The following is a 26,062-nucleotide window of genomic DNA, read 5'->3' on the forward strand; positions in this document are numbered from 1 at the left end:
TTTAGCTTTTTTCTAGGTGCGGTGGAAGTAAATTATATTTAATTTTTTTTAGAATTCATCTTTTATCTAGCTTAAACTTACAGTGTGCTTTGAAATTGATTAGACAATTTCATTTGCAAAAAATAACCTAGTTTTATTAACATATAAAAGGATCTCTAATTGATTTCTCCCTTTCCATTTTCTGGAAACAGACATGACAGGGAGTTTTCGCATTTGGTTTTCTGGTATCATTCTCTTTGAACTTCTCAGATTTATGTTCTGAATAGGCCTCAAACAGAAGATAACTACTAGTTGCTGTGTAACTTAATTTGATCTTCATATCAACACATATTTTGTTGCATACCTACAACTAAACATCTGAAAATTATAAATTTGGTAAATTGATCCCATAGATGCTGTGGTTGATTGAATACTTAGAAGGCATCAAAAGCAAATCAGTACTGTAATTTTTTTCCCCTTAGAGTTGAAATTAGCTTAGTTCTTAAGTTAATGATCTAAATATCTTTTCTTTACAATTCTAAAGATTTTTAAAATTCAAACCTGGGTTAAAAATTAAAAGAGCTTTTCCACTGTTGTGTTTCTCTACCCTGAGAGTTCTTCCAATAAAATAATATTCTATAATAAATAATATTTTGGGGTTTTTCAGAAATCAAGAACAAGGTCTAAGTATACTTTTCCAGAACATATACCATATATATATATATATATATATATATATATATATATATATATATATATTCATGTTAGAAACTAATAAATTAAAAATGACAACAATTTTTCTTATTCAAAAGCCAGTTTTGATGTGAGATGTTCTTGAATGCTTTCTTGGTCAAGGTCAAGATCAAGATCATTAATGGCCATTTGCCAGTGTCTTGGACACTGAGAGAAGTTTCCCCTGCTTACATAGACAAGTCAGCTTTGTAAATTAAAATGTATTTTCAGCTAAAAACCTTATCAAGGCAGGGATAATATGGTTAAATGTGAATTACCCAAATACTTAAAATACTTAAATTCCAACAATGATTTCTTCAATAAGGGAAAGTGTTTTATTTCATTAAATATAAAAATGTACTAGTTATGCAAATGCATTCCTCCTCATGTTTCTAGAACTGTTATAGTCTATGCCTGACTTTGCCTGGGTATATATCTTTTTGTCATGGCAAGGGGGTGAGAAAAAGTGACATGATCTTACTAGCATGTAACTCTTGTAGCCCATTTTCAAGTACCAGTTTAGTTTTGGGATGAGCTTAGTGTTGAATTCAACAAGGGAGCCGTGTTGACTAGGGAGTAGTACTTCGTCAAGCCTTCAATCTTTTGCCTGTATTGGCTTCAAGACCATTACTAGATACATTGAGTTGTCTGTTTAATATGACTAGGGGCTGGTCAGCCTCTAAATTTAGATCATCTTATCCAGACAAGAAGGCTCCATCCCTATCCCTTTATATCTAGTGCTAACATAGATTCCAAATATTTGAGTGTGCCAACTCTAAAGGTTGATATAAACTGGTCTGCCTACCAAGTTTGCCCTGGCAGAGTGCTGCATTATTGACATTCCTATTTAAGGTTCACATTACTACCACTTGGCCAAATGAAAAATTGTTGAATGTCTTTATAATTATACTTGTTCCTCTTCTGAATGATGATGCACATTACTCTACCACCCATTTTCATTTCCCCCATCACCATTTGAAGGTGAAAATAATTATATTTTATATTTAGAACTGAGATTGAAATAAGTAGTATCAATCGTAAAACTTTTCTCAGAAGAAAGTTTAATTTCTCTGAAGATTGAGCATAAAGACTTTTATAAGAATAGTTGTGTGTGTGCGTGTGTGTGTGTATGGCAGTATTAGAATAAATGAGAAGAAATGAAATAGTAAATAGCTGATATGAAAATACTGGTTCAATTGTAAAGCTTTGGCATTGCTTAAATATGTAACTAATGGGTTCCACATCAACACTGTCTAGTTACTTCACCTGGCCCAAATGGCTGTAGAAACCAGGTCCTTCCCCGTCCTGCTGGGTTACTGGAGGGTTGGGTTGGGTGTACTGCCCGACTGGTTTTCACATCTCCTCTTTTGTCCTCCATGGTGGGTATCACCACCACGGGGATGAGTGTGCATTGCTCAAGTGTCCCATTAGAAGACATGACCTCAGTGTATCCTTCTTCACAACTGCATGTCCTGGTCTGCAGAAGAGAAGATTTATACTGTGGAGATCTTTGAAAGCATAACAGGCCTGATTTGAAGAGAAGGCTTTAAAGAAGTACTGTCTTGGTAATTTACTACATATGATTTCTGACTAAACTACATAGAAATGAATAGTTTACTACTGAATACAAACTGACACTAACAGTAGGAGCAAGTACATTTAGAATTGTTTATACTGATGATAGGTCTAAAATAGAATTCTATGCCTCAAGACAGTTTTTTTTTTTGGGGGGGGGTGTGGAATGGGTTGCATAAGGGCAATGGGTGACAGATAAAGCTTGCTTGTCTGCCCTAATGAACTCACACATACCTCGCTACAGTACGAGTGGGGTTGACTACACGGTGGGTTACAAGACCTGTCAGCATCAGGCTGGCGCACCACCAAGCAGCCCCCTGCAGAACAAAAAATCACATTTGACAAGTAGCATCTCTAGCAATGATAGAATACACCGTTACAGACTTGTCTTTGAATCCTGAACCACTTTGGGAATCCCACAAATTTTTCTGAGGGCAATTGACAGTGAAATATTTGGTTACTTATGACCACTTCATTTAGGAACTTGAGGTCCTTCTTATCCAGAGGAAACTGCATAAGCCTGGCACTCAGTAGAGGGTCAGGTCTTCAAAGGATAATTTTATAGTTGCTACTTTGAAAACACTAATTGTCCACAAACTGTATCTATGGTAGTTCATGAAGAAAAGTCCAGCATTAAAAATCAGATTGAAAGAAAATTAAAATTCTTCTTTGGCTATAGGAAGAGTTATATTTCCCTCAAGACTTCTCTTTATGTGACTACCAAATAAATAATGCACATTTTGATTTGAGAAAATCACTATTCCTTTTGATGGAGGATTTTTTTGGGGGGGGCATGAATAGAAAGGAATACAAATGTAGCTACTAAGTGGCATGTCTACACTATTGTTTAAACTTACACTGGGGCTCACTATCCCTTTTCTTCCTTCTTGTGGTGTAAAATATTTGAGGTTTTAGGATAAGGATAGATGTAATAAAGGAACAATATTGGTGTGTTATGGAGGGAATGTGTAGTTTCAAACTATTCTTGTTCAGGTTAACAATTTTGGCAAAGCAAAGTTTTCCTGTATTTATGGAATTTAATCAAAGGTGCCTATTGTTAATTTTTTGCCCTATTTTTCAATATTATAAACAAAATATTCATAGCAAAATTGTTATGGAAGTTAGTCTTTGCAAGGCAATTGCAGTTAAATAGCTGTATTGAAGTGATTATCATTAAACATGAAGAAAAAGGAAAGCAACATCTTAAGTTTCTTAGAAGGACAACTATTCATAAAAATGAAGTCATCAATCAAGGTGGTTAATATGCTTTACATGCTTTCTATTTCTCATAAGGAATCTTGCCTAAAAAGATGGAAAAAGAGTGCACAGAGTTTATCACAAATAATTTACATATTGACTTTTTGGTATTAAATAGTATTACAACAAGAGAAATACATTGGATACTTTAATGTATTAAAAATATGATTTCTACAAGCAAGTTTTTTAAAATTGCCTTTGTGTTAGAGAATAGCTTCAATTGTGGTGGGAAAAGAATGTTTATCATTAGCATCCATATTTGGGGAAAACTTTAAGCAAATAGGACCCTCTGTGAAAACTCTAAAATTCCTTCTGAATTGTTGGAAGTATGTGGACATGTATTTTCAATATCCAAGTTAAGTGGACCACTTCCATAACCAGTTGAGAATCTATGCTTCCTTGCCCCTAGCTCCTCTGTACTTGTTGCAGTGGTGTGAGTGGGAGAGACTTTTCTCCCAGAAAATAACAGAGCAAAGCGTTTCTTGGTAGGTGTCTTCCCTGTATTATATATTTGTCTATTGGGAGTTGTTATTATCAAGGGTTTCTTGATACAGATTTCTCATGTATAAAATCTTATCTTTCCAATAGTACAATTTGACATCCTGCTCCAGCTTTTACAGGGAGGAAATAAGTAATTAGGCTTCAATAAATCCAGGTAATTTAAAATTCAATATAAAAATTGATGCTTTTCAAAATGCACATTGATCCCTACTGCTGTTATCTCACCGTATATATTACAGCTAAATTTATAAATGGACATTACTCAGAGGCACCCAAATGCACATTACTTTTTGTCCCTGCCAGAACTGGAGGGTCAAACAATGACAGCAAGTCAGCAGGTCCCCTTAAGAAATAAGTGGCTACTCCACTGTTCCTATGCTATGAAGAGTCCTTTAGATTAGATCTATACAAATAAATTGTTTTAGGAGCGATCTTAGATCTTTGGGTTCATTTGCTTGAGGGTAAGTTTCTGGTTCTGGACTTGGTTTCTTTCTGGAACATTTGCAGTTGCCAAATTTCTTCCCATTAAAAAGGGTCTTATTACAAATTCCTTGTATTTGTTTGTAGGGGATATACAAAGGTCAAAGGATATTCAAAAAAGCTCTTCCTTTGGCTTTCTTGTTTGGATGCACCATGACTTTTGAGTGAGGACAAAATAGGTGAACAGCTCTGATGCTCTTGTTTTGAGATTTACCAATATCTCTTCCCTATTAGTAAAAATAAAGATCACCCATAGATCTCTAAATTCAAGCAAGATTTTTTTGGATCTGTGTAATATTTCCCTTATTAATATTTTTGGTCTGTATTTGTGTTGCCTTTAGGGCACAGAAACAAATACAGTCAATACAGATACAGTCAAGGAGAACTGGGCGTAGGTTAGAGGTGTGGGGGGTGAGAGAATTTACCAGAGACAATATATTTTTTTAGCACATACTGAGTTAACATACGAAATGTTAAGGAAAAAGTATTTGATAATTTACTTTATTTGAGTTAGTGTTTTAATTAGAGTCTAGCAGCAATGACTAAAATGGGTGAGGAAGAATTTGAAACAGTACAAAAAATAATTTGTTATTGGTCAACAGACAGGTATACGGCTGTCCTGAATCTTAATCATGTAATAATACTGAATGAATATCTTTGTTTCCTTATTTTCTTTTACTAGTTTCATGTGTGTTACCAATAGTCTCTTAAAAAACGAGAGATTGAAGATTTACCTGTTACATTTATACCATCTGACCTTTGACACCAGACTGTTCGGGAGGAGCCTTTCCAAGCACTGGCCATCCACTTGTACTCATAACACTGTCCATCTGCGGGCACACAGATGTTAACAAGGATTCTGTTCTCCAGAACAGAATAACAATCACAGATACACAGCATTAATAAAACATTTGAAAACCATTGTAAAGTGCCAAGTGATTCCATGTTAATTTATTGTCATGAAGTTGCCAAATAATTTTATGAAATTCCAGATGTATAACTAAATCCCAACTGATTTTTCCATGCCTACTGTCAAACTATCTGATGTGAATCTAGAGTTTTAATTTTAAGTATTATAAAACATTACACATATGGACAAGGATGGAGAATAACTAAAAAGTATATATATTTTCAATTTTGCATCATAGAATTGTAGCAAATATTACAATTTGGCCATATTTGCTTTAGTTTTCTTTTGCTTATTGATCAGTTAGAAAAAAAATAACAAACTTGATGTCCTGTTATATTTCTTCCTCATCTGCTCTCCCTGTCTGTCAAGTAATACCCACTATTCTGAAGTAGACATAAGGCTTCTGGGGGTGCGCTCTCATGCCTGCATGCTCTCGCGCTCTCTCTTTCATTTTCTCTCTCTCTCTCTCTCTCTCTCTCTCTCTCTCTCTCTCTCCCTTCCTTCCTCCTTCTCCCTCTTTATAAAAATCTATATAACTATACTTCATATATATTCATATTTAGTATGCAACTTCCAAAGCGTCATACACTACATATTCTGAAACTTAACAGTCAACATTACACATGAAATATTTCTATTTTTAATGTAGATTCAGCTCACTTATTTTGACTGCTATATAGAATTCCACTGTGCTAAATATCACAAATCAGCTATTTTCTGAGTGGATTTTTAGGTTGTTTTGAATTTTGCTATTATAACAGTGCCTCAGTGGACAATTTTGTACAAATCTTCTAGTGCTGCTCTATGGGAACTATCCAGGAAGGACATTTCTAGTTATCACCATAGAGATAGCTGACACTGTACTAAAATATAGCTCATTTGGTTTTTTTCTGAAAGGTGACAATTTCCATATCTACCAGCAGTGAATAAGGGTTACCATTGTTCTGACCTTCACAAACATTTGTAATTGCCAGATTTTTAATTTGTCACTATTATGAGTGTGGAAAGCTTTCTTGTTTAGATATTTTTTAAAAAGATTTATGCATAGGAGAACTGGGGTGTAGGCCAGAGGTGTGGGGGGGATGAGAGAATTTACCAGAGACAGAGTGGGGAACAGAACAGGCAGACCTACTGAACTACACTGCTGAGGGGAGCAGCTGGCAAGACAGGAGAGGTCTGATGTGCCATATGTGGGTCAGCTCCCTGGTTGGGATCGAACCCAAGCTGTAGTGGTGATAGCGCTGAGACTTAAGCCATAGGCCACCAGGGAGGCCGTATCTTGTTATTAAAATTGCACTTCTCTGATTACTAAAAATTTTAAACAAAAATATTCAGGGGTATTTACATTTTCTCTTACATAAATTATTTCTATCTTTGGGCCATTTTATCCCTGTTGAAATATTTCCTATTTCTTTTTGAATTGTGGGAATTCTTGTGAACTTTATTTTTATTGATTTAGACAGAACTCTGTGCAACATTTGTTGTAAGGGAGGTCTAAAAGCAGTGAACTCCTTCAGCTTTTGTTTCTCTGGGAAAGTTTTATTCTTCATATCTGAAAGTACTTTACAAGAAAGTATTCTTGGCTGGTAGATTCTTATCTTTGAGTATTTAAAGAAACACTGATTATAACTGCTTAGGATTGAGGTATGCATCATTATAAATCCACATCGGTATATAGTATATTATGTTCGCCGTCAAATATCTAATTCCACCTTTCCCCATACAATTGATTCCTTTTTGCAATTTACCCAATTATTCTTTCCCCTTCCCTTCTGGTGACTACTGATTGCTCCATTGTATGCTCCTGGCCGATTTGTCATCAATTAGTTGTCAATATGTGTGGGTTTATTTCTGGGTGTTCAAGTCTGTTCCATTGATCTGTGTGTCTATTTTTATTTCAATATCATGCTATGCTTCATAGCATAGTTTGAAGTTAGGGCACATAATACCTCCACTTTTGTTCTTTCTCAAAATGGTTTTAGTTATGTGGGGTCTTTTGTAGTCCTCAATAAATTTCATGATATTTCCTATTTCTGTGAAGAATGCCATTGGGATTCTGATAGGGATTACATTGAATCTGCATATTGCTTTAGGAAATAGTCATTTTTAACAATGTTAATTGTCCCAGTCCATAAATACAGAATATCTTATTTTTTATGTCATCTGTTTCTTTCAATGATGTCTTAAGAGTTTTAAGTGTATGGGTATTTCATTTATACCAAAGTATTTAATTGTTTTTGATGTGATTGTAAATGGGATTTTTTTTATGATTTCTTTTTGCTAGTTCATATTTATGCATTGAAATGCAACACATTTGTGTATAATAATTTTATAGACTGATGCTTTATTCATTTCTAATAGCTTTTTACTGGGGTCGCTGGCATTCTCTGTATATTTATCACGTCATCTGTGAACAGTGATAGTTTCCTATCTTCATACTTCTACTTCCTTTTCTTGTCTAATTGCTCTGGCTAAGACTACCAATATTATTTTGAGTACTAATGGTGAGAGTGGACATTCTTGTCTTTTTCCCGATCTGAGGAAAAGCTTTATTTTTTTCCATTAAGTATTATTTTGGCTGTGGGTTTTATCATATGTGGGCATTACTATGTTGAGATAATTTCTATACCTATTTTGGTGAAGGTTTTGATCATAAATTGATGTTGAATGTTGCCAAATGCTTTCTCTGAAGCTATTGAGATTATTATATGATCTTTGTCTATCCTTTTAATGTGGTGTATCGTGTACTGATTTGCGTGTGTTGAATCATCACAGTGTCCCTGGAAAAACCCCACTCAACCTTGGTATATGATTCTTTTAACATATCGTTGAATTTGTTTTGCTAGTTTTTTCTTGAGGATTATTGAATTTATGTTCATCATATATATTGTTACGTGGTTTTCTTTGTGTTGTCCTTGTTTGGTTTCAGAATCAGGGACACATGACTGGACACAAAACTAAAAAGATTTCATAAATTGTAGAAGAACTCACCATCACATGATTTTGTTTCTAACATTTGCTCTGGGCATAGATGTTGATTCTCTAGCTCTTGTATTATCACTGCTCTGGAACGGACCTGTATTCCACCAAAGCCTAGGTCCTCCCCATTTACACAAGTCAGCTGGCACAAGCTCCATGAAGACCAGTCCTTCAAGTAACAGTCACCTGCAAGACACAGATTGTAATTTATACATGTATACACTAAGAATAGCCAGTGAGATAGTCTTATTTTTAATCCCCTGCATACTTCTTACTTATGCCAATCATGTATGGTATTGTAAGATTTAGATCAGTGTTTAATATTGCAATTTTGTATGTAGTTTCCTAAGTTTGCATTAGTATTTTCTGAGTGGATGTTACTAAGTATAGACTGTGTTGCTTAATGATAATATAGACTATAGTTTGAGGGCTTTGTCCTTTAGGGTTCTCCTCATCTTGATAGTTAGCTCTCTCCTTTTCTCAGTTATTTATTGAATAATAATATGCATGCAAAAGAATGTACTGGTAGCTAAATTTTTACAATCAAGCATTCTCAGAATTTCAGAAACCCCCCTCGTGTGATATATGGAATTTGTTCCTTATGTACTTTTGTTTATGTCTGGCTTCTTAATTTCATTTCATGAGATCTAGCATATTTATATAGTTCTGATTTGTTTATTCTTAGTGCTTTATGCCATTGCATAAATGTAGCACAACATAGATAACTATTCTAATATTGATGGGCAGGTGGAGAGCAGAAAAATTTTAATGTGAATAATGCCATTGTGAACATGTTAGTGTAAATCTTTGGTGAACTTATATATGCATTATATATGGGAGTATACCTAAAAGTAGAACTGTGGGGCTTCCATAGTATATCATATGTTGAAGATCTTCAACTATTTTGAGAATGGGAGATTTAATGACATACACTTTTCAATATACCTGTCTATTCTTCAGGACTGACTGCTTGGTGATACCATTCAGAGGGTCTAGTAAATTATAACAGACACAAATCCATAGAGGTCTCTCGAGTCTAGGGAATGGTCTATAAAATAACTTCATTTAATCCACCTATAACACATGAATAATTCATATTCCTCATATTATGCTAAGGATGTCTAATATTAGCACAAAGTTGTCTGGAGATCTGACTAATGAACTTTCTGTGTCATGATTAAGAAATCTCAAAAGACATGAATTATTGACAAAAGATACACATATAATAAATGACTTTTACAGACCGCTCTTACAGTATGTCTCCAATATTCCAAAGTGTAAACATTTTTAGTACATTTGGGAAATGCTAAGGAAAATGGTAAGAATTTTAAAGTAGCCCATTGAAGTTTTAAAACACATTTAGTTTGCAAGCATTTTAATGATGTGGAAGAAAACACTAATATTCCTGGCAATATGAATATAGTATGACATCAACTACAGGGAAATAAAAAAATCGCTTATGTCAGTCGACAGTGTATTTTGCAAACTGTGTGCATTGTATAATTATCACCCACACAATCCATATCAAGCTTCAAAGATTTAATAATATTTCATGAGAATGAGGCATTGCCTTATACTCTATACATTCGTATTTTGACAATATAAACTACTGTAATGAAATTGTATTAGGCCTGTCAAAGATAAGACAATTAAGTGAATGAAATGTATTTCCTACTTCATTATTCCACCTCTAAAACTTGTTAGCTCATATACCACTAACTTCCATAACCAATCATTGGTGAAAACTAGCAAGAGAGAAACTGATGAACAGATTATAATAGAACAGCTCCCTCCTGGATTTCTAATTACTTTAATAAACATGATGTATTTGTCCTGTTCTATGTTATGTGATCTTCCAGTTTATTTTGCATCACTTAATATTTATTATCACTATTAGTAACAGTTTCTTCTGTTAGAGAGTAAAGTTTGAGGGCAGGGGTCTGTCCCCCATTTCCAACCTCAAGTCCAGGAAGTAATCTACAAAAACACTATGTAAAATAAGTCAAATGTCAGGGTGAGTAGGTGTCCCTAACCCCTGTTGTTCAAGGATCAACAGCATATTCCATTGTCTCTTGACTTATATTGTAACTGAGAAGATTTCTACTATAACTGTAATTGATTACTATCTGCTTCTTCATGAATGCTTTACTAATTTTTTTTAAAGATTTATTTATTTATACAAGCACTGGGTACAGTCAGAAGTGTGGGAGAGTGAGAGAATTCACCAGAGCCAGAGCGGGGAGCAGAGCAGGCAGAAGGACCGAAGCACACTGCTGAGGGGAGCAGCGGGTGGCAGCCGGAGGGGGAACAAACCTGTGCTGCAGAGACTGTGGGCAGCTTTGCAGCCCAGCACTCAACCGCTGCGCCACCAGGGGAGGCCCCTGCTTTACTAATTTGCCATTACTCTACTTTTATACTTTATATAGGTGTGAATTTGTTATTGATTCTACTCAGGAACTCGAGTATCCTTCTATTGTGAGGGATTAAATCTGCCTTTTGCCATTATGTGTTAAAAGGTTGCCTCTGTTTTCTCCTGCTGGAAATCCTAAATGGAGGAGTGGACTATCCTTATTTTCTCTTTTTTTCATAGTTTCCCTGTCAAACATTAGCCAACGACTTAATTGTCATCCCTTCTAGATGTTACACTTTAAGGGCTGTGTGTCAAGTGGAGCCACATGGGAGACCTGGAATTCACTCCATCTGGCAGTCTTGAGACATTGCTCCTTTCTCTCAAAGTGCTTTGCATTTGGAACAGATACTCCAGTATGAGAAGACAGTACATATCATATTATTTTTTTTAAGATTTATTTGTGCATATAAGAGCTGGGGTACAGTTCAGAGGTGTGGGGGGTGAGAGATTTCACCAGAGACAGAGTGGGGAACAGAACGGGCAGATTGACTGGAGTACACTGCTGAGGGGAGCAGCGGGCGAATCAGGAGAGGTCTGCTGTGCCATGTGGGTTGCTCCCTGGCCGGGGATCGAACTCATGCTTGCAGTGACTGCAGATGGACTCATAGGTTGCATCTTAACCCCTTGCGCCACCAGGGAGACCCGTATACCATATTTATTAAGGCACCTAAGACCCATCTGTGTAGGAGTCTATGAATGCATCTATATGGGTAGCCCTAGAGATTCACCTATGGACCCAACTATAGACACACCATGGAGGCACCCATTAATGTATGATGGAGCCGCCCATGAAGGTACTTATGTACCCACTCTAGATGTACCTATGGAGCTGCCCCTAGATGGGCCTATGGAGGAGAAAGGGAAGTACCTATGACTCCCCACAAATATGCCAGTGGATGAACCTATGGAAACCCCTATGGGGAAACTTGGAAGCATCAATGGGGACATTATGGAGGCCCATAGGAAGGACTCTATGGAGGACCCTATGGAGGAAATGATGGGAGACCCATGAAGGAACTTTGGCAGAGCATATGGCGGAGCCTATGGGATATCCCTACGGAGGAACCAAAGGGATCCCTTAGGGAGGAATCTATGGGATCCCTTATGGCAGAACCTATGGCAGACCTTAGGCAGCCCCTAAGGGCTTCTCTATGGGCTCACCTACAGGATCGCCTATGGGTTCCCCTATGGGCTCTCCTATAGGTTCGCCTATGGCTCTGCTATGGGCTCCCCTATGGGATCGCTTATGAGTTCCCCTATGGGCTCCCCTATGGGCTTTCCTATGGGTTCCCCTATGGGTTCCCCTATGGGATTGCTTATGGGCTCCCCTTTGGGTTCACCTCTGGGATTACTTATGGGCTTGCCTATGAGCTCTCCTATGGGCTCCCCTATGGGTTCGCCTATGGGATCGCTATGGGCTCCCCTATGGGTTCGCCTATGCGTTCCCCTATGGGCTCCCCTATGGGATCGCTTATGGGCTCCCTTATGGGATCGCTTATGGGCTCCCCTATGGGCCCCCCTATGGGATCGCTTATGGGCTCCCCTATGGGTTCTCCTATGCATTCCCCTATGGGTTCTCCTAAGGACAGCCTATGGAGCTGCCTATGGACCATCAAGATTCATGTATGTGGGCCTCCTTGGTGGCGCAAGGTATTAAGAAGCAACCTATGAAGCTATCTGCAGCCACTACACCATGAGTTTGATCCCTGTCCAGGGTGCATCAGACTTATCCTGTGGCACCCGCTGCTCCCCTCAGCAATGTATTTTGGTCAGTCTGCCTGTTCTGTTCCCCATTCTGTCTCTGGTGAATCCTCTCACCCCCTGTACCTTTGGCCGTACCCCAGCTCCTGTATGTAGAAATAAATCTTAAAAAAAAAATAGTACTTCCATGTTTGGCACTGTTCAAAAAAAAAGATGTATGAATGGAGCCGACTATGGAGGAGCCTATTTACTCAACCACAGATGCACCAGTGATGTGCCTATGGTGGATCCCCATATGGATTGTCCTATAGTCTCATCTATGTAGCAGCCTACGGTGGTCCCTATAGATCCACCCATAGAGGGACAAACAGACCCTCCTATATCCCATTTCTTGGCTTGTTAACTTGGTTGGTTATGGTGGAAATGACTAAATATAAGAATTCAGTTTTGCTATTTTTACCTGGGCAAGGCTGGGTGCAGGTTTCCTCAAGGACCACTTTTTTATTACCATCTATATTGGGTTCAATGTCAGTACAGAATTCTTCATCCACCACTTTGCTGAAGTCTTCAGTTGATCCTTCACTCACTACACAAGAAATGTTCCTTGTTCTCGTCCCTTCTCCACACTGCGCCTCCTGGAATGGAGGAAAAAATGACTAAGAAAAATAATTCAGTAAGTAATGTCATTACTTACAATCCTCTCTGCACCATTGCTTTTGATTTATGAGCAGTTAAAGAAGAATTTGAAACCCTGGGGAAGAAGTCCTTTAGGGCACTCCCAACTATAAAGCATACAATGAAAAATTTGTTTTCTAACCAAAGACAGGCAAATAAATTTTCATTAAAATGAATCAGCCTCCAGATAATTTTTAAAATACAGGACAGGGAGTTTTTGTTATAAAAACGGATTAAATGGTTATGAAATGGCAAGGTACCTAAAATCTTTAAGATGCTAACATGCCATCTGTAAGCTTTGAAACCTTCTGGAACAATGTCTCTACAGATAAAGAATATACATTTCCATTCAACTTCTGGAAAGCTGCTACTGCTACCTGCACTTGGCATGGAGACCACTGTCCATATTGCCACTGATAACAGGGTTTCACTGGGCAAGGCTTGGATTGTTCCATCAGGGCAGGGCACGGTCGTCCATCACCCTGAAAGGGCTGGTTCACTGTTCTTTTTCGGATCATTTTTCCTTTAAGAGATACAAAGTGACAACTTTTATGATATATTACAGTTACATAAGCATATGTCATTTTGGGAGAAGGACTAGTCATCTTTTCTGAGGATATCTAAAAAACAAGGCAGGCTCAGATTGTTTGATAAGACCCCAATTCACCTTTTCTGAAGATAATCTGATAAGAGTTAAAGCAAGAAATTACATCTTATTTCATATTCCTTATATTCCTTAAAATACATCCTATTTCATATTCATATTACATCTTATTTCATATTCCTTAACCATCAGCCCACTGCCAATTACATGCCAAACAAACCTGTGAGGCCACATGTTTGAGAACATTCTGACCAAGGAGACCAGTCGGAAAGCTGACAGTTCACAGGGCATTCCACCATGCAGGAGGTATTCATTTGCCAGTTCTTCTCCAGGCTAAGCTGGAAGAACAGAGATAGAGGTATGGCCACAATATATTATTGATGGAAGAAAGAGGACAGAAAAGGGCGAATAAACCAGTGCATAGTAGAATAAAAAGGAACATCTGGAGGACACTCAAGCTGTGAAAAATATAAAGTGGTTCAACCCAGGACAATGGGAGCAAAGGGCATAGGCTGCATGGAGGAGTGCATTTATTTGATAAATATTGTGAAACTCTTTTTATTGCCTATTGAAAAAGTTTATTTCCAAATTGGTTGAGTTTCCCTAAGTGAGAAACAAATGAGTGTAAGCATATTTACTTGATAATTAGTCAAAAACCAAGAATATTGAGCCTCCCCTGGTGGCGCAGAAGTTAAGCGCTGGGCTGCAAAGCTGCCTGCAGTCTTTGCAGGGCCGGTTCAATCCCTGGCTGTCGGCGAGTGTTCCACACAGCGCGGCAGACCTCTCCTGTTGCGCCCACTGCTCCCCTCAGCAGTGTATTTCTATCATTCTGCCTGTTCTGTTCCCCGCTTTGGCTCTGGTAAATTCTCTCACCCTCCCATGCTTCTGACTGTACTCAGTGCTTGTATAAATAAATAAATAAATCTTTTTTTAAAAAAACAAGAATATCAATATATAGATCTATATTGTTTATATATACGTACAAGTAAAAGGGAAAAATTTTTAACATATTGATGCTCAAAATAAATGATATTTTATATTACTTGGATGCATTATATTCACATATAAATAAGCTATTTCTCAAAAGGAAATGTAGGTCAACAGCATTTTTTAATAGGGATATTTTATATGCATCTATATTTGTTAAAAAAAGATTTTCTCTTCTACAGACCTGACCTCAGCATCTAACTGTGGTATAATTCAGTTATTTTGGTGTTAACCTTTCATCAAATAATGATTTTATACCATTTTATTGGCATTGGGTTCCATTACTACTACTGACTGATTTGTTTCACTAGGGAGGTGAAGAGGATGCCTGTTTACTGATATTCTAGTTATCTTTCAGTGAAACATTTTAACCCCAAAGTACTCTTTTTGGGATATTTGTTGTATGTTTTCCTTCTGTTTATAGCTCTAAATCATATGACTAAATAGGTGTGAATTAAATCTTTTCAGGAATACGAATGGAAAAAGAGAAATCTATTACTAGATATCAGGTGAATAAATGTCTGAAAAACACTGAAGACAAAAGTACCATACAAATGCTGTATAGGTTTAACCCTAATTTTCCTGTTTGTTGGGTAGTAATGCCATCTTTCTTTTCGGCTATTAGAGAAGCAGTGAGAGTTAGCAACTGCTGGTGCGCTGAATGTGGAGTTTGTACAGCAGGTAGGCAATCAATCCATTGTTTAAAAAGACAGCCAGCTTTCCTCAGGGCCATTATTTGTTCCTACTACCTCCACAGGGATGGATAAAATGGGACATGAGAACCCAGTTGCTGCGGAGCAGCGCTGTTTTCTCTGAAGACAGCATTTGCTAGAATGTTATAATTTGAACCCAAGTTGTCATTGCAGTATTCAAACATAATATTTGTGCATAGGGGAAATCCATCTGGAGAAGTACAATTTGTTATTTCTGAGGTTTTTACTGACATTTCATTTATGAAATAATAGGTCTTAGTTATATCTTTGTCCTATAATCCTATGAGGTATTTTAAAATTGGTTCCTGTGTAATTTGGGCTTAACTTTCAAAAAGCTTTGAGCTACTAATTGTATATGTCATTATGACCCAGGAGGGCATTTACATGTGCATGTGCAAAATATGGGGACGTATTAATCAACTGGTAGATGACAGAAAGTTCTCCAACCAATATATAATAATCTTCATTAATAATCACATATTTAAATAATGGTTATGACTTCAATATTATTAGTTTCAAAACCAAGTTAATTTAGTTGTGAAATTTCTAATTAAATCATGAATAGACTAAATGATGTTATAAGATGATGGTGAGTTTCAGTACTTCTAGGAATTCTTTTCCCATGATGTGAGGAAGTTAAGTTAGGACCACTTGACAAAGATATCAAATGAAATAAAATATATTTCTTTTCCCTTAGGAGTTGGAGCAATTTACTGTGGGCTCACAGCTTCCAGGAGATGTAGACAGAAGTCAAGGTTACTGTGTCTACTGAACATGGAGGTCATAAGCTCACCCCATGTGTTTCAGGTCTGTGAAGACTCCTGCTAACCTTCGTTCATACTTAACCCAGTGGGCTTCAGATGCATGAAAAGGCAAAACCTGTCAGAAATGTGAGCACACTTTTGGTATGGAGTACAGATGAAATAACTATAACATGGTACAGATGAAATAACTATAACATGAAGTGTTGCTTCATGAAAAAAGTCAAAAAACATGTTTTCTTGCATTACCTAAGAGCACATCTAAAAATCATACTTTTGTAAATTGGTTAATTGACAGTTAAAATTCTCTGCACTTAAAAGATACAAAAGGCAGAGCCCACTCCTTTGTTTGAATTTTAAGCTTTCTCTTATTCAGATCTGAGTACTTGGACTCTCACAGCTGGATATTAGATCCTAATATCAAAATCTGCTACTAAACCACATGTGATCAATGTTTAGCAACAGAGGGAATACGTGATGGGTCTTGGCAGGTGTCCCAGGCAACACAAAATTCACATGAAATTACAAAAGATGATGAGTAGTCTGATTAAGATTTATTGCCTTTATTCACCTTGATTACTTATTGTTCCCCAAGCATTTCTTTCAGAATAGGCTAATTAGCATACCTTTGGGCTCTAAGCAGAACAAAATACAGGAAATTATATCTAGAAATCAGTAGTGTTGGACAGTGTCTTTTCAAGTGGGTGCTTAACAGGCTCTGAATAGAGCTGAAAAACATCTGCTGGCGCTGAGCTGCATGGAGCACAGGTCACTTGGCTCAGCATGAATTGAAAATATTAGGAGAAAATTTACTCACAAAGAAGTAACACAGCATCCACTCACCTCTTCACAATATTTCAGGTCAACTGACTTGCCATCACTTCGAACACAATCCAACATCCTTGTTTTAATGCCATTTCCACAAACTGCCTTCTCACTTAGCTGACATGTACTCCAGTCTGAAAAGAAGGAAGCCCATCAGGACAGAAGCTGTGCAGGAAGCAGATTTCCAATGAAGCTCTGATGACCTGAATCCCATTTTTGATTCGCAACTGTTTCCTAAGCCCCACAATCAATCATCCCACACGCAGAGCATATGGGTCCCAGCTTTGAACATATCAGGAGTCAAATGGAATTGCTGGGTTGCACAGAGCTACAGGGATTATTCTTGTAGGCAGATGTCTGCTTGGCAATCTTGACAGTTAGCCATTCAGAGACATTGTAAAAATGTTTTTGGCCTGCAGATCAAATGTCATTTAAAAACTTTTTCCTAATAAAAGAATTTAAAAGTTAATATTTTTATTTTAGTCAAATCATAACTTTAATGGTGGTACCTGAACTGCATAATTATATTTTAATAAAATACTGTTTTACTTATTGTCTATATTTAGATTGTTTTAAAATGTAGATATTTATTTCAAAATCATTTTGGCTATATTTAATTCTCTTTGTCTTTTACAAAATGATTCTTTCATCTTTTTTTTTTCCCCTAGGGCAACATAGCATGTCTTAGAGAACAGCAATTTCCTTGTAGCATCAAAGTAAATTTGAAGAGAAAAATCAAAAGAAACAAAAAGACATTATGACTGCTATGTGCCATTGTACAATTTTTCAGAGTTTATTTCAGTGTGAAAATTACCTGGAAAAATTCCAACATAAGCTTCAGTGTTGCTCCAAGTCATATAAGCCAACAAAACCTGTCCTTTCCTATAGTATCTGCTTTGATGTTATGAGATGAGGGTACGAAAATAATGGAACGTGTAATAAACCTGTTTTTCTAAAATACCCATCTATCATTTATCATCTGTATCTTTTTTTTAGAGAATTTATTTATTCATACAAGAACTCGGGTACAGGCCAGAGGTGTTGGGGGTGAGAGGATTCACCAGAGACAGAGTGGGGAACAGAACAGACAGATTGACTGAAATACACTGCTGAGGGGAGCAGCAGGCGCGTCAGGAGAGTCTGCTGTGCCATGTGGGTGGCTCCCTGGACGGGGATCGAACTCGTGCTGCAGATAGCTTCATAGGTTGTGTCTTAACCCCTTGCACCACCAGGAAGGCCCCTATAATCTGTATCTTTTATAATATTGAAATAACTTGTTTCCTCATAGTTTTTTTTGCAAGTTTAAGATTGTTGTCATTTTTGTATCAGACTAATCATACTAATACTAATTTTGTATCAGACTAATTTTGTACTATCCCTTACATAAGGAATTTTTGTCCCAGTATTTATAATGTTATAATGATTAAAAAATCTTTGAAAGGAGGTATTTTTCAGTAAATCTGACACCTATGGAAATGCTATATCTTTTATTTGCATATTCCCAAAGGGGGAGATGTCTTTACAAGGATTGCTTAGAATATTTATAGTCTATCTTAAGGGCTAATATTTGCATGATATATTTTCACTTTTATGTCTTGAGGTTTATTTGAAAACAACAGCTGAAGAATTTCGTTATTTCGAGAGTGATTTCTGGGACAATAGGTAGGCTGTCTGAAAGGTATACAGATGGAGATAAACAATACTAATGGGAATGCTGCAGAGCTGAGGTACACAGGATTTGGACTTTATGATCAAATGACTAGCCACATACCTGTTACATTATAATCATAGTGGAAGCAGTTTTTGTTCAAGTTACAGGGTTCCTTCTCAATGGCATCAGGGCAGGATCTTCCTTCATCAGCAGGTTGTCTAATGGGTTCAGCTGACCTTTGCCGGAAATTGCTTTGATTGCAAGGCTGACAAAGAATGACACAACTCCTCAGAAAGGTGAATGCTTAGCCACACTGTGCCAGTGAGTTAGGGATAGTGCTGGAGCAGGAGTTAGAACATTTGGGCCACTGGCTAATTTAACCTCAATATGCCCCAGTTTCTTCATCTTTAAAATCAATGTGCTTCTGAAGTCCCATCTAGCTATAGTGAAGTCTCTGTGTCAGATATGAACAATCATATAATATATACACAATGCCCATATTAATTATTGTAGATCAATAATACACAGGTCTTACCGATCATATTCAATTATCTAGTCTCATGGTCTTGGGGGAAAGAAAATTTTAAGGGTGACTCTAAATATCTAGCTTTTAGTGACCTTTACTTTTCCCAGTACACATACACACAAACATATATAGCTCCTAAAAAGACCAGCTGGTCATTCTCCTACTGGTTCAATTTTGTTCTGAAAACATTTTCTATAACCAGGAGCAGTAACTTCAGATCTGGTATTTCGGAATGAGACCAGAAATTAATTTGCATTCCCTTGTAAAACAGTTGATTCTTTACTGCAATCTAACCTGTATCCAAATCAACTGCCAGCCCTGTTTTTCTCTTGTTCTATCAGTTGGCTGCTAGTCAGAATCTCTAGTAATGGTAACATGAAGATAGAAATTTAATTTCTCTTTGAAAACATGCATCACAAATCCTTTGCAACTGTCCTATATTGTACTTCAGCCAAATAATTCCGTAGTAGATGATTTTTCCTTAAGCTTTTGATGCTGTCTTAAAAATAAATTTACAAAGGTGTATGGGGTAAGCCAAATTTTCTACATCATCAGTCAGTTATGTTTCAATTGATGCTCTTCCTAGGATCCCTACTGGCTGTTGAAATCTAGCAGCTTTCTGTGTTTTGAAATTCTCAGCTGGCTTTCCAGACCCAAAGAGACCCAGAGTCAGTGTTTGGGAAGAGATTCAGTGATGCACAGCTTTCTTCTCTCTACTCCCTTTCTCATTGGATCTTTTGTGTTTTAGTGTCAGTGCCCCTGCTGCAGTACCCCCACTGTGTGAAAGATTATTCCTACCATTTAAATAAAATGGAATGGGCAAAAAGCAAGAAGTGACAATAATCCAGTACCATCAAAGTACCTTAACTACAGCTTCATTCTTTTCCCCTTTACCTGAAGGGAATCATTATTACAACTACAGTTTTGTGCTGGATGGTAAAGGGCCACAATGCTTGCAAGAGATCGAGCTGTTCTAGCATGAAATGACACATTGCTGACTTTAAACAGCACATTCATAGAATGAATTGGACAAGAAAACACATCTTGCTTTGGTAATGGATTTGGTTACTAGTAACTGATTTAGAAACCATTGTTTTTAAAAAGCTTTAGTGGTAAGGAATTAAGCAAATTCTACATTAATAAATGGTTAATCATCTTACCAAAGTGCATCGGGTCCATGGACCCCATTCAGATATCACACAGTCCTCTGGACATGGCAATTTGCACTCTCTAGAGCCCAGAGGCATCTCCTCTGGGTCACACAGGTAATCCTCTACGTGGTCAGAAGGGCCATCTGCTGTGTTCTGCATGCATCTAGAAGAAAACATGTAAGTAAAGGAATTAGGACATTTAGAACAATGGACAATCATTAAGATTGATGGTTCTTAAGGCATCATCATGGAGCTGGGGGTGGGAAAGTTGCATTTAGTAAAATTCTCCATACATAAGACATAAAAGGATCTCTGCCTCCCATAAATATGAAGTAATTCAGTATGATTTAAAAATATATGCTTGCTGGTATAATGTACCAGCAAATATAATGTACGCTGTGTGTATGTAAACACTTTATGACTTCCTATGAAAGGAGAGGATCACGTAGACTTATATGTAATGCAGAATCTAATGAGGAGTGGTTCAAAAAGATTCAGAGAGGTTGCAATTTTGGAATACAGTGCAATTTTTTCTTCTGAAGAAAATGGGGGATTTATAGAAAGGGTAAATTCATATGTGATAGAAGATGAAGCACACTGAAATTTCCTAATGAAAAGTTTGTTTTTGAAAGTAACTGAAGGCATTTTTCAAATTGTTTTGCCATTTAAAAAGTAATTAGCCTTCCATCTGCTGATAAACTTAAAAGACAGCCAGAAGTAAAAAGATAATTATAATAGTAATAGCATAAATTCTCCAAATGTGAGAGTTTGGATCTTTCTATATCTTGACCTCTTTGTTGTTTTCTTTTTAACACAACAAATTCAGACATTTTATTACATTTCATTCTATTGTAAGTCGTCATGAATGGCTCTTTACTCATCCATGGGGAATCTAATTAATGTGGTTAGTACCAGACTTCACTTTTACTGAATTTAATAATCTCTCTGGGCACTTTTCTTGTAGAAGGGAAAAACTTTACCCCTCATCTATAAGTCAGAGAAGGTCAAACAGAGTAATAGGTTTGGAAAGAAAAAATGCATTGCAGAAGATGAAAAGGAAGACTTGAGCTCTTAAGCCTCTCAAACCCATCACAATGTTTTAAACTGTCAGTTGAATTACATTACCAATTATACCTGGAGTCTTAACTTTTTTCAGGGATTTATAATCAGTAGGGACATTGCATCTTTAGAAATCTACTCGGCACAGTCACCTTTCTAGACAGGCCTGCCAAACCTGGAGGAAACTATGATGCTATTCATGTCTTATTTGGGTTTATAGCCTGAAAAAATACACAAATATCCATCTCTGCATTTTTTGGTATATTTCATAATTATATAATAAAGCAATCACAAAACACACAAAGATAGATATATTTGTGAGAATTTGTTTCCCTGGAAAAAGTTCTACCATTAGTGACACTTTTTAAATGCTCTGCAATAGCAGCTTTTAGAGGACGTGGAGCAGATGGGACAGTTCAGTGCTCCAAAGTTGGAGCTGCAGTTTAGAAAGGACTATATTCATAGGGTCTGACACACATACCAGGATTAACTTGGAAAATTACCTATTGATCTAGCATTAAGGACAGATGTTCAACACACTATAAAGTAGTTATGTACATAGAACTTCATTTTTAAAGGCTAATCTTTTTCTTTAATTTTTATTACATAGGTAATATATTCATTTTAGGAAAATCAGAAGAAGAATAATTCACATATTCTATCAGAAATAACTAAAATAGATGCAAATTTGTTTGTGCCACTTAAAAAAATATCAACGAAACAAAAGGAATGTCATCTTGTATCATTTTTCTGATACAATTTTTAATGACTACATTTGAATGTGCCACAATTGGTAAAAAAAACAAACACCCTATTGTCGACATACAGACTATCTGTTTTACTTATTTGTTATTAATTTTTTCTAATCACTCTAGAATACAGAATAAATATTTGGGTTAAATTATGAGCCCAGGGCCTCCCTGGTGGCGCAAGGGTTAAGAGGCAAACTATGAAGCTATCCGCAGCCACTGCAGCACAAGTTCGATTCCCAGCCAGCCAGGGAGTAACCCACATGGCGCAGCAGACCTCTCTTGACTCGCCCGCTGCTCCCCTCAGCAATGTACTTTGGTCAATCTGCCTGTTATGTTCCCCACTCTGTCTCTGGTGAATCCTCTCACCCCTGCGTTTCTGGCCTGAACCCCAGCTCTTGTATGCATAAATAAATAAATCTTTAAAAAAAAATTATGAGCCCGAAGAAAGGCATTTTTATATTCATTCACTTTCTTCACATTCTCAGCTTTTCTTCTTTGCATTGGAAAAGAACTATGCTGTGTGAAGATTGAATTGTATTAGAAATACATAGTGTAAAACTAAGTTAGGGATGAAGATTGGGGCCAGAAGCATCTAGATACGGCAATAAGGTTCACTGGAGATAAATTGTTTAAAAAATATAAATAACCAAATCTGCTTTTAGTTATCATTGTGTTGGCAATTCTAAAAATTATGTCAGGGAAAAAATGTTCCTTCCTACCAGAGCAAACCACTTCTACTATGGACTCTTATAATATTCTAAAAGAGAAAGAACAAGATAGATAAATTAAAACCTGCTCTCTTATAGACTCAATCTATCCTGAAATGTCAGCCAGTCCTTGCCTTTAAGCAGGACATTTTGACCTTAATTAGTAGAGGATAAGGTTAGAATGTGTACTACTCAGTCAGTAACAAATAGGGACATTATTACATGATCAGAGATCACAATCAATACTGACCTTCTCTTTTCTCTATTTGCATAAAATGTTTACAGAAAAAATACAGATCTGAAAAGTTAACATTAAGATATATTTTAAATGTTGAAGATATTCTCAAAGAAAAAAAGCAACATGCATACAGATAACTGAAGGGAAAACTAAAAGAACAGTAGTTACTTTTTTTACTAATAAAAGGTAAATTTAAGGTAAGATACAATTTTTTTGCTAAATTCTTAAATATTTTTAAATTTGGAAGGAGATTGAGGGAAAACAATCTTTTTTTCTTTCCCTGCTTCTCTGGCCACTCATTACTTTCATCTAAACTCCTGCCCCTTTAAGTTCCTCATGGAAAAATAATTTGAGAGTTCAAGTGGACTTTTAAAATAAGAAATAGAGGTTATTTTTATCAGAAGCAAAGTTTAGGTAGTGTGCCAAATGCTAATTTGTTCAACTTTCCTATTTAAACAGATTGAGAAATAATAACCTTAAATTCACATTCATTCAATATGTGAGAATGAGCTTCTTTGCATCATAAGTTGTCAAATTCTGGAGATGTGTTCATATTTGTGTATACTCTATGTCACTCAGCAGGGTTAGAAGAAAATGTATAGTTAAAAAGAATGAAAAGAAAAGGCTTTGAATGACAGTTCTTGTCATTTTACCAGATGTGTGTTCTTGGTAAAATATTTAGTGATTCTGAGTACTTAGAACACTGCATTCTATTCACTGAAAATAATAAAACCTCATATGCTTGATTCACAGGGTTCAAGGATTGTTAAAGAACATGTACTGATACTAAGGGAAGTGTCAAACTTGTGTTAGGGAATTTCTATAAATATGAGGAATATGAAAGAGTCCCAGTTTGGAAGTTCTATAAAGGTGACAGACAAATAAGTGGGTCTTTCAAAATAAGGAGCATGTGGGGACTGTAGAACAGCAGTGCTCACAGAACTTTCTGTGGTGTTGGAAATACTCTACGTGCTAACAGAATAGCCACCAGTCACCTATGGCTTTTGAGTAAATGAAATGTGTCTGGTGTGATGGAAGAGTGAATTTTCAGTTTTATTGCATTTTAATTAGTTTACTTTTAAGGTGAAACAGACACAGTCAGGGTTTTAGGGAAGGCTTGTGGAGATGAGACTATTAAGAAGTTAGCAAGTTTGACATAAAGGAGTGAGAGTATAACAGATTATCATGGAAATGCATTAAGAAATGTATTTGACCTTTAAGAGCAATTGTGGGGTTGGAAAATCGATATTATTTTAGTCTACATTTACATCTACACTTCTCATCAAGAGCTTCATAAATCGGAAGGCCCAGTGTGGTAAACTACTGCTTGAAGTAGATTCCCTTAGAGTTTTCCAGGAACACAGATTCCCTAAGGATAAAACTAAAAACAGTTTTATTCAGGAGATTAAGGAGGAATGAAAAACTTCTATTGGCATGAGTTAACTGAGAGGTGGTTGTGATTTTGCTTGTCTTTATATTTCGGTCTTGCCTTACCTCACTTTTCGGGTCTGCACGCCCTCTCCACAATTCTCCCGCATGTTCACAAAGGTCACCTTGCAGACACTCCATGGCTCCGTGATCCATATGTACTGGTTGCAGTCACTGTGGCAAGGGACAACCTCATACACCTGGAACACACATAGTCTCAAAGGTCTCACCTCAGGGAAATAATGAAAGTGAGAAGGGACACTTCTCATCATAATGACAATTGCGTGCTTACCGAGAACTTTTATTCCTTTCTCTTATGTTCATTATGCTACAGCAGGAATATAGAGAAATTGCGTGAGAGTGCTAGCAGCAAAGGGCAAGGCTAGCTGTGTTGCAGTCTGCTGCTTTCTTCGGTTGCAGTTGTAGATGTGACGTGTGGGACCACATTAAATACACATTACATACTTTCCTGTACCGACCCTGACCACACAGTATTGTAATTTCCTGGACCATCTGTCATGTCCACAGTTGTGTGTGTGTTCAACACTTAGTCACAGGTACTCATATGTTAGGCATTCAATAGAGATTTAGTGAAAAGACGAATGAATGGATGAATTTAAATATGCATGTAAAAGTAGCTGTTCTCAAATAAATACAATTGGGCCTTTTTTTTTCCTAATAAATATGTATAACAACAGGAATTTCCATTTTTGGTGTTCTATGCATGAAACTAAATTAAAAGACAGTATGAGATAAAGTCTTTTTTTTATTATTTTCCCCCATCTACTAATAATTTATTTCATACTGAAATGAAATAATATTGACCTCAAAAATATCTGGTAAGTAGATTTTTACTTCTATCAGATCTTAACAAATAAGTATTTTAAAGTGAACCCTTAATCATTTAGGGCTTGGAAACAAGGTCTGAAATTGGTCTCATATCACATAGTTACTACCCAAAGCAGTGAGGCCACACAAAACAAGGCTAATTTTCCGGCTCTCCTGTCCACAAAGGCTGAAAGCCTGTGTTGAGGTGGTGTGTTTGGTTTCAGAATAATGAACCAATTATGCTCTTTTCTCAATGAAAAGAATGATTAAGTAAATGTAATATAATAAATGGACCCTCATCTACTGCAACAAAGCTAACCTAACCATCGAATAAAAAAGTCTTTCAAAATCATTCCAAAATCAATGATAATTTCACTCTATTTCCCAATTTTCACATATATACACTATAGCATAGCATATAGCATGTGGTAACTAATTCCAGAAAAAATAGATTTAATTATTTCTCATTTTGTGAAAATTTAAGTGGGCTAAACATCCAAATAAAGTGAGTAAAACTCAATTATTCCAAATAAGAATAAATATATACACAGTTGAAATAAGAATCCGCTACTGTCATAAGTGATCACCCTCACTTTGGGTGCTGTGTTAAAATAGGACTAAACACTGGTGCAA

The 26,062-nt window shown here is 36.6% G+C and overlaps 1 protein-coding gene and 1 long non-coding RNA gene across 2 annotated transcripts in view; one reads left to right on the forward strand and one right to left on the reverse strand.

Moving 5' to 3' along the window:
• LOC129145318 (uncharacterized) overlaps window positions 1-16,258 on the forward strand; it is a 162,077-nt gene extending 145,819 nt beyond the window's left edge. The window contains exons 3-4 of the long non-coding RNA XR_008550734.1: window positions 15,416-15,471; window positions 16,201-16,258. This is a non-coding gene — a long non-coding RNA (uncharacterized LOC129145318). The remainder of the gene's footprint in view (window positions 1-15,415; window positions 15,472-16,200) is intronic.
• Window positions 1-26,062, reverse strand: part of THSD7A (thrombospondin type 1 domain containing 7A) — a 420,185-nt gene that overhangs the window by 6,246 nt on the left and 387,877 nt on the right. Inside the window, exons 16-26 of the mRNA XM_054692399.1 lie at window positions 24,668-24,801; window positions 20,427-20,580; window positions 18,861-19,005; window positions 17,108-17,223; window positions 14,024-14,141; window positions 13,577-13,722; window positions 12,985-13,159; window positions 8,426-8,599; window positions 5,259-5,354; window positions 2,521-2,603; window positions 1,978-2,188 (exon numbers count right to left, since the gene is read on the reverse strand). Of these exons, the coding sequence (XP_054548374.1) occupies window positions 1,978-2,188; window positions 2,521-2,603; window positions 5,259-5,354; window positions 8,426-8,599; window positions 12,985-13,159; window positions 13,577-13,722; window positions 14,024-14,141; window positions 17,108-17,223; window positions 18,861-19,005; window positions 20,427-20,580; window positions 24,668-24,801 (1,552 nt within the window). The remainder of the gene's footprint in view (window positions 1-1,977; window positions 2,189-2,520; window positions 2,604-5,258; window positions 5,355-8,425; window positions 8,600-12,984; window positions 13,160-13,576; window positions 13,723-14,023; window positions 14,142-17,107; window positions 17,224-18,860; window positions 19,006-20,426; window positions 20,581-24,667; window positions 24,802-26,062) is intronic.

This window comes from Talpa occidentalis, unplaced genomic scaffold (genome assembly GCF_014898055.3).
Source record: "Talpa occidentalis isolate TD23 unplaced genomic scaffold, MPIMG_talOcc4v2.1, whole genome shotgun sequence".
Taxonomy (NCBI): Eukaryota; Metazoa; Chordata; class Mammalia; order Eulipotyphla; family Talpidae; genus Talpa; species Talpa occidentalis.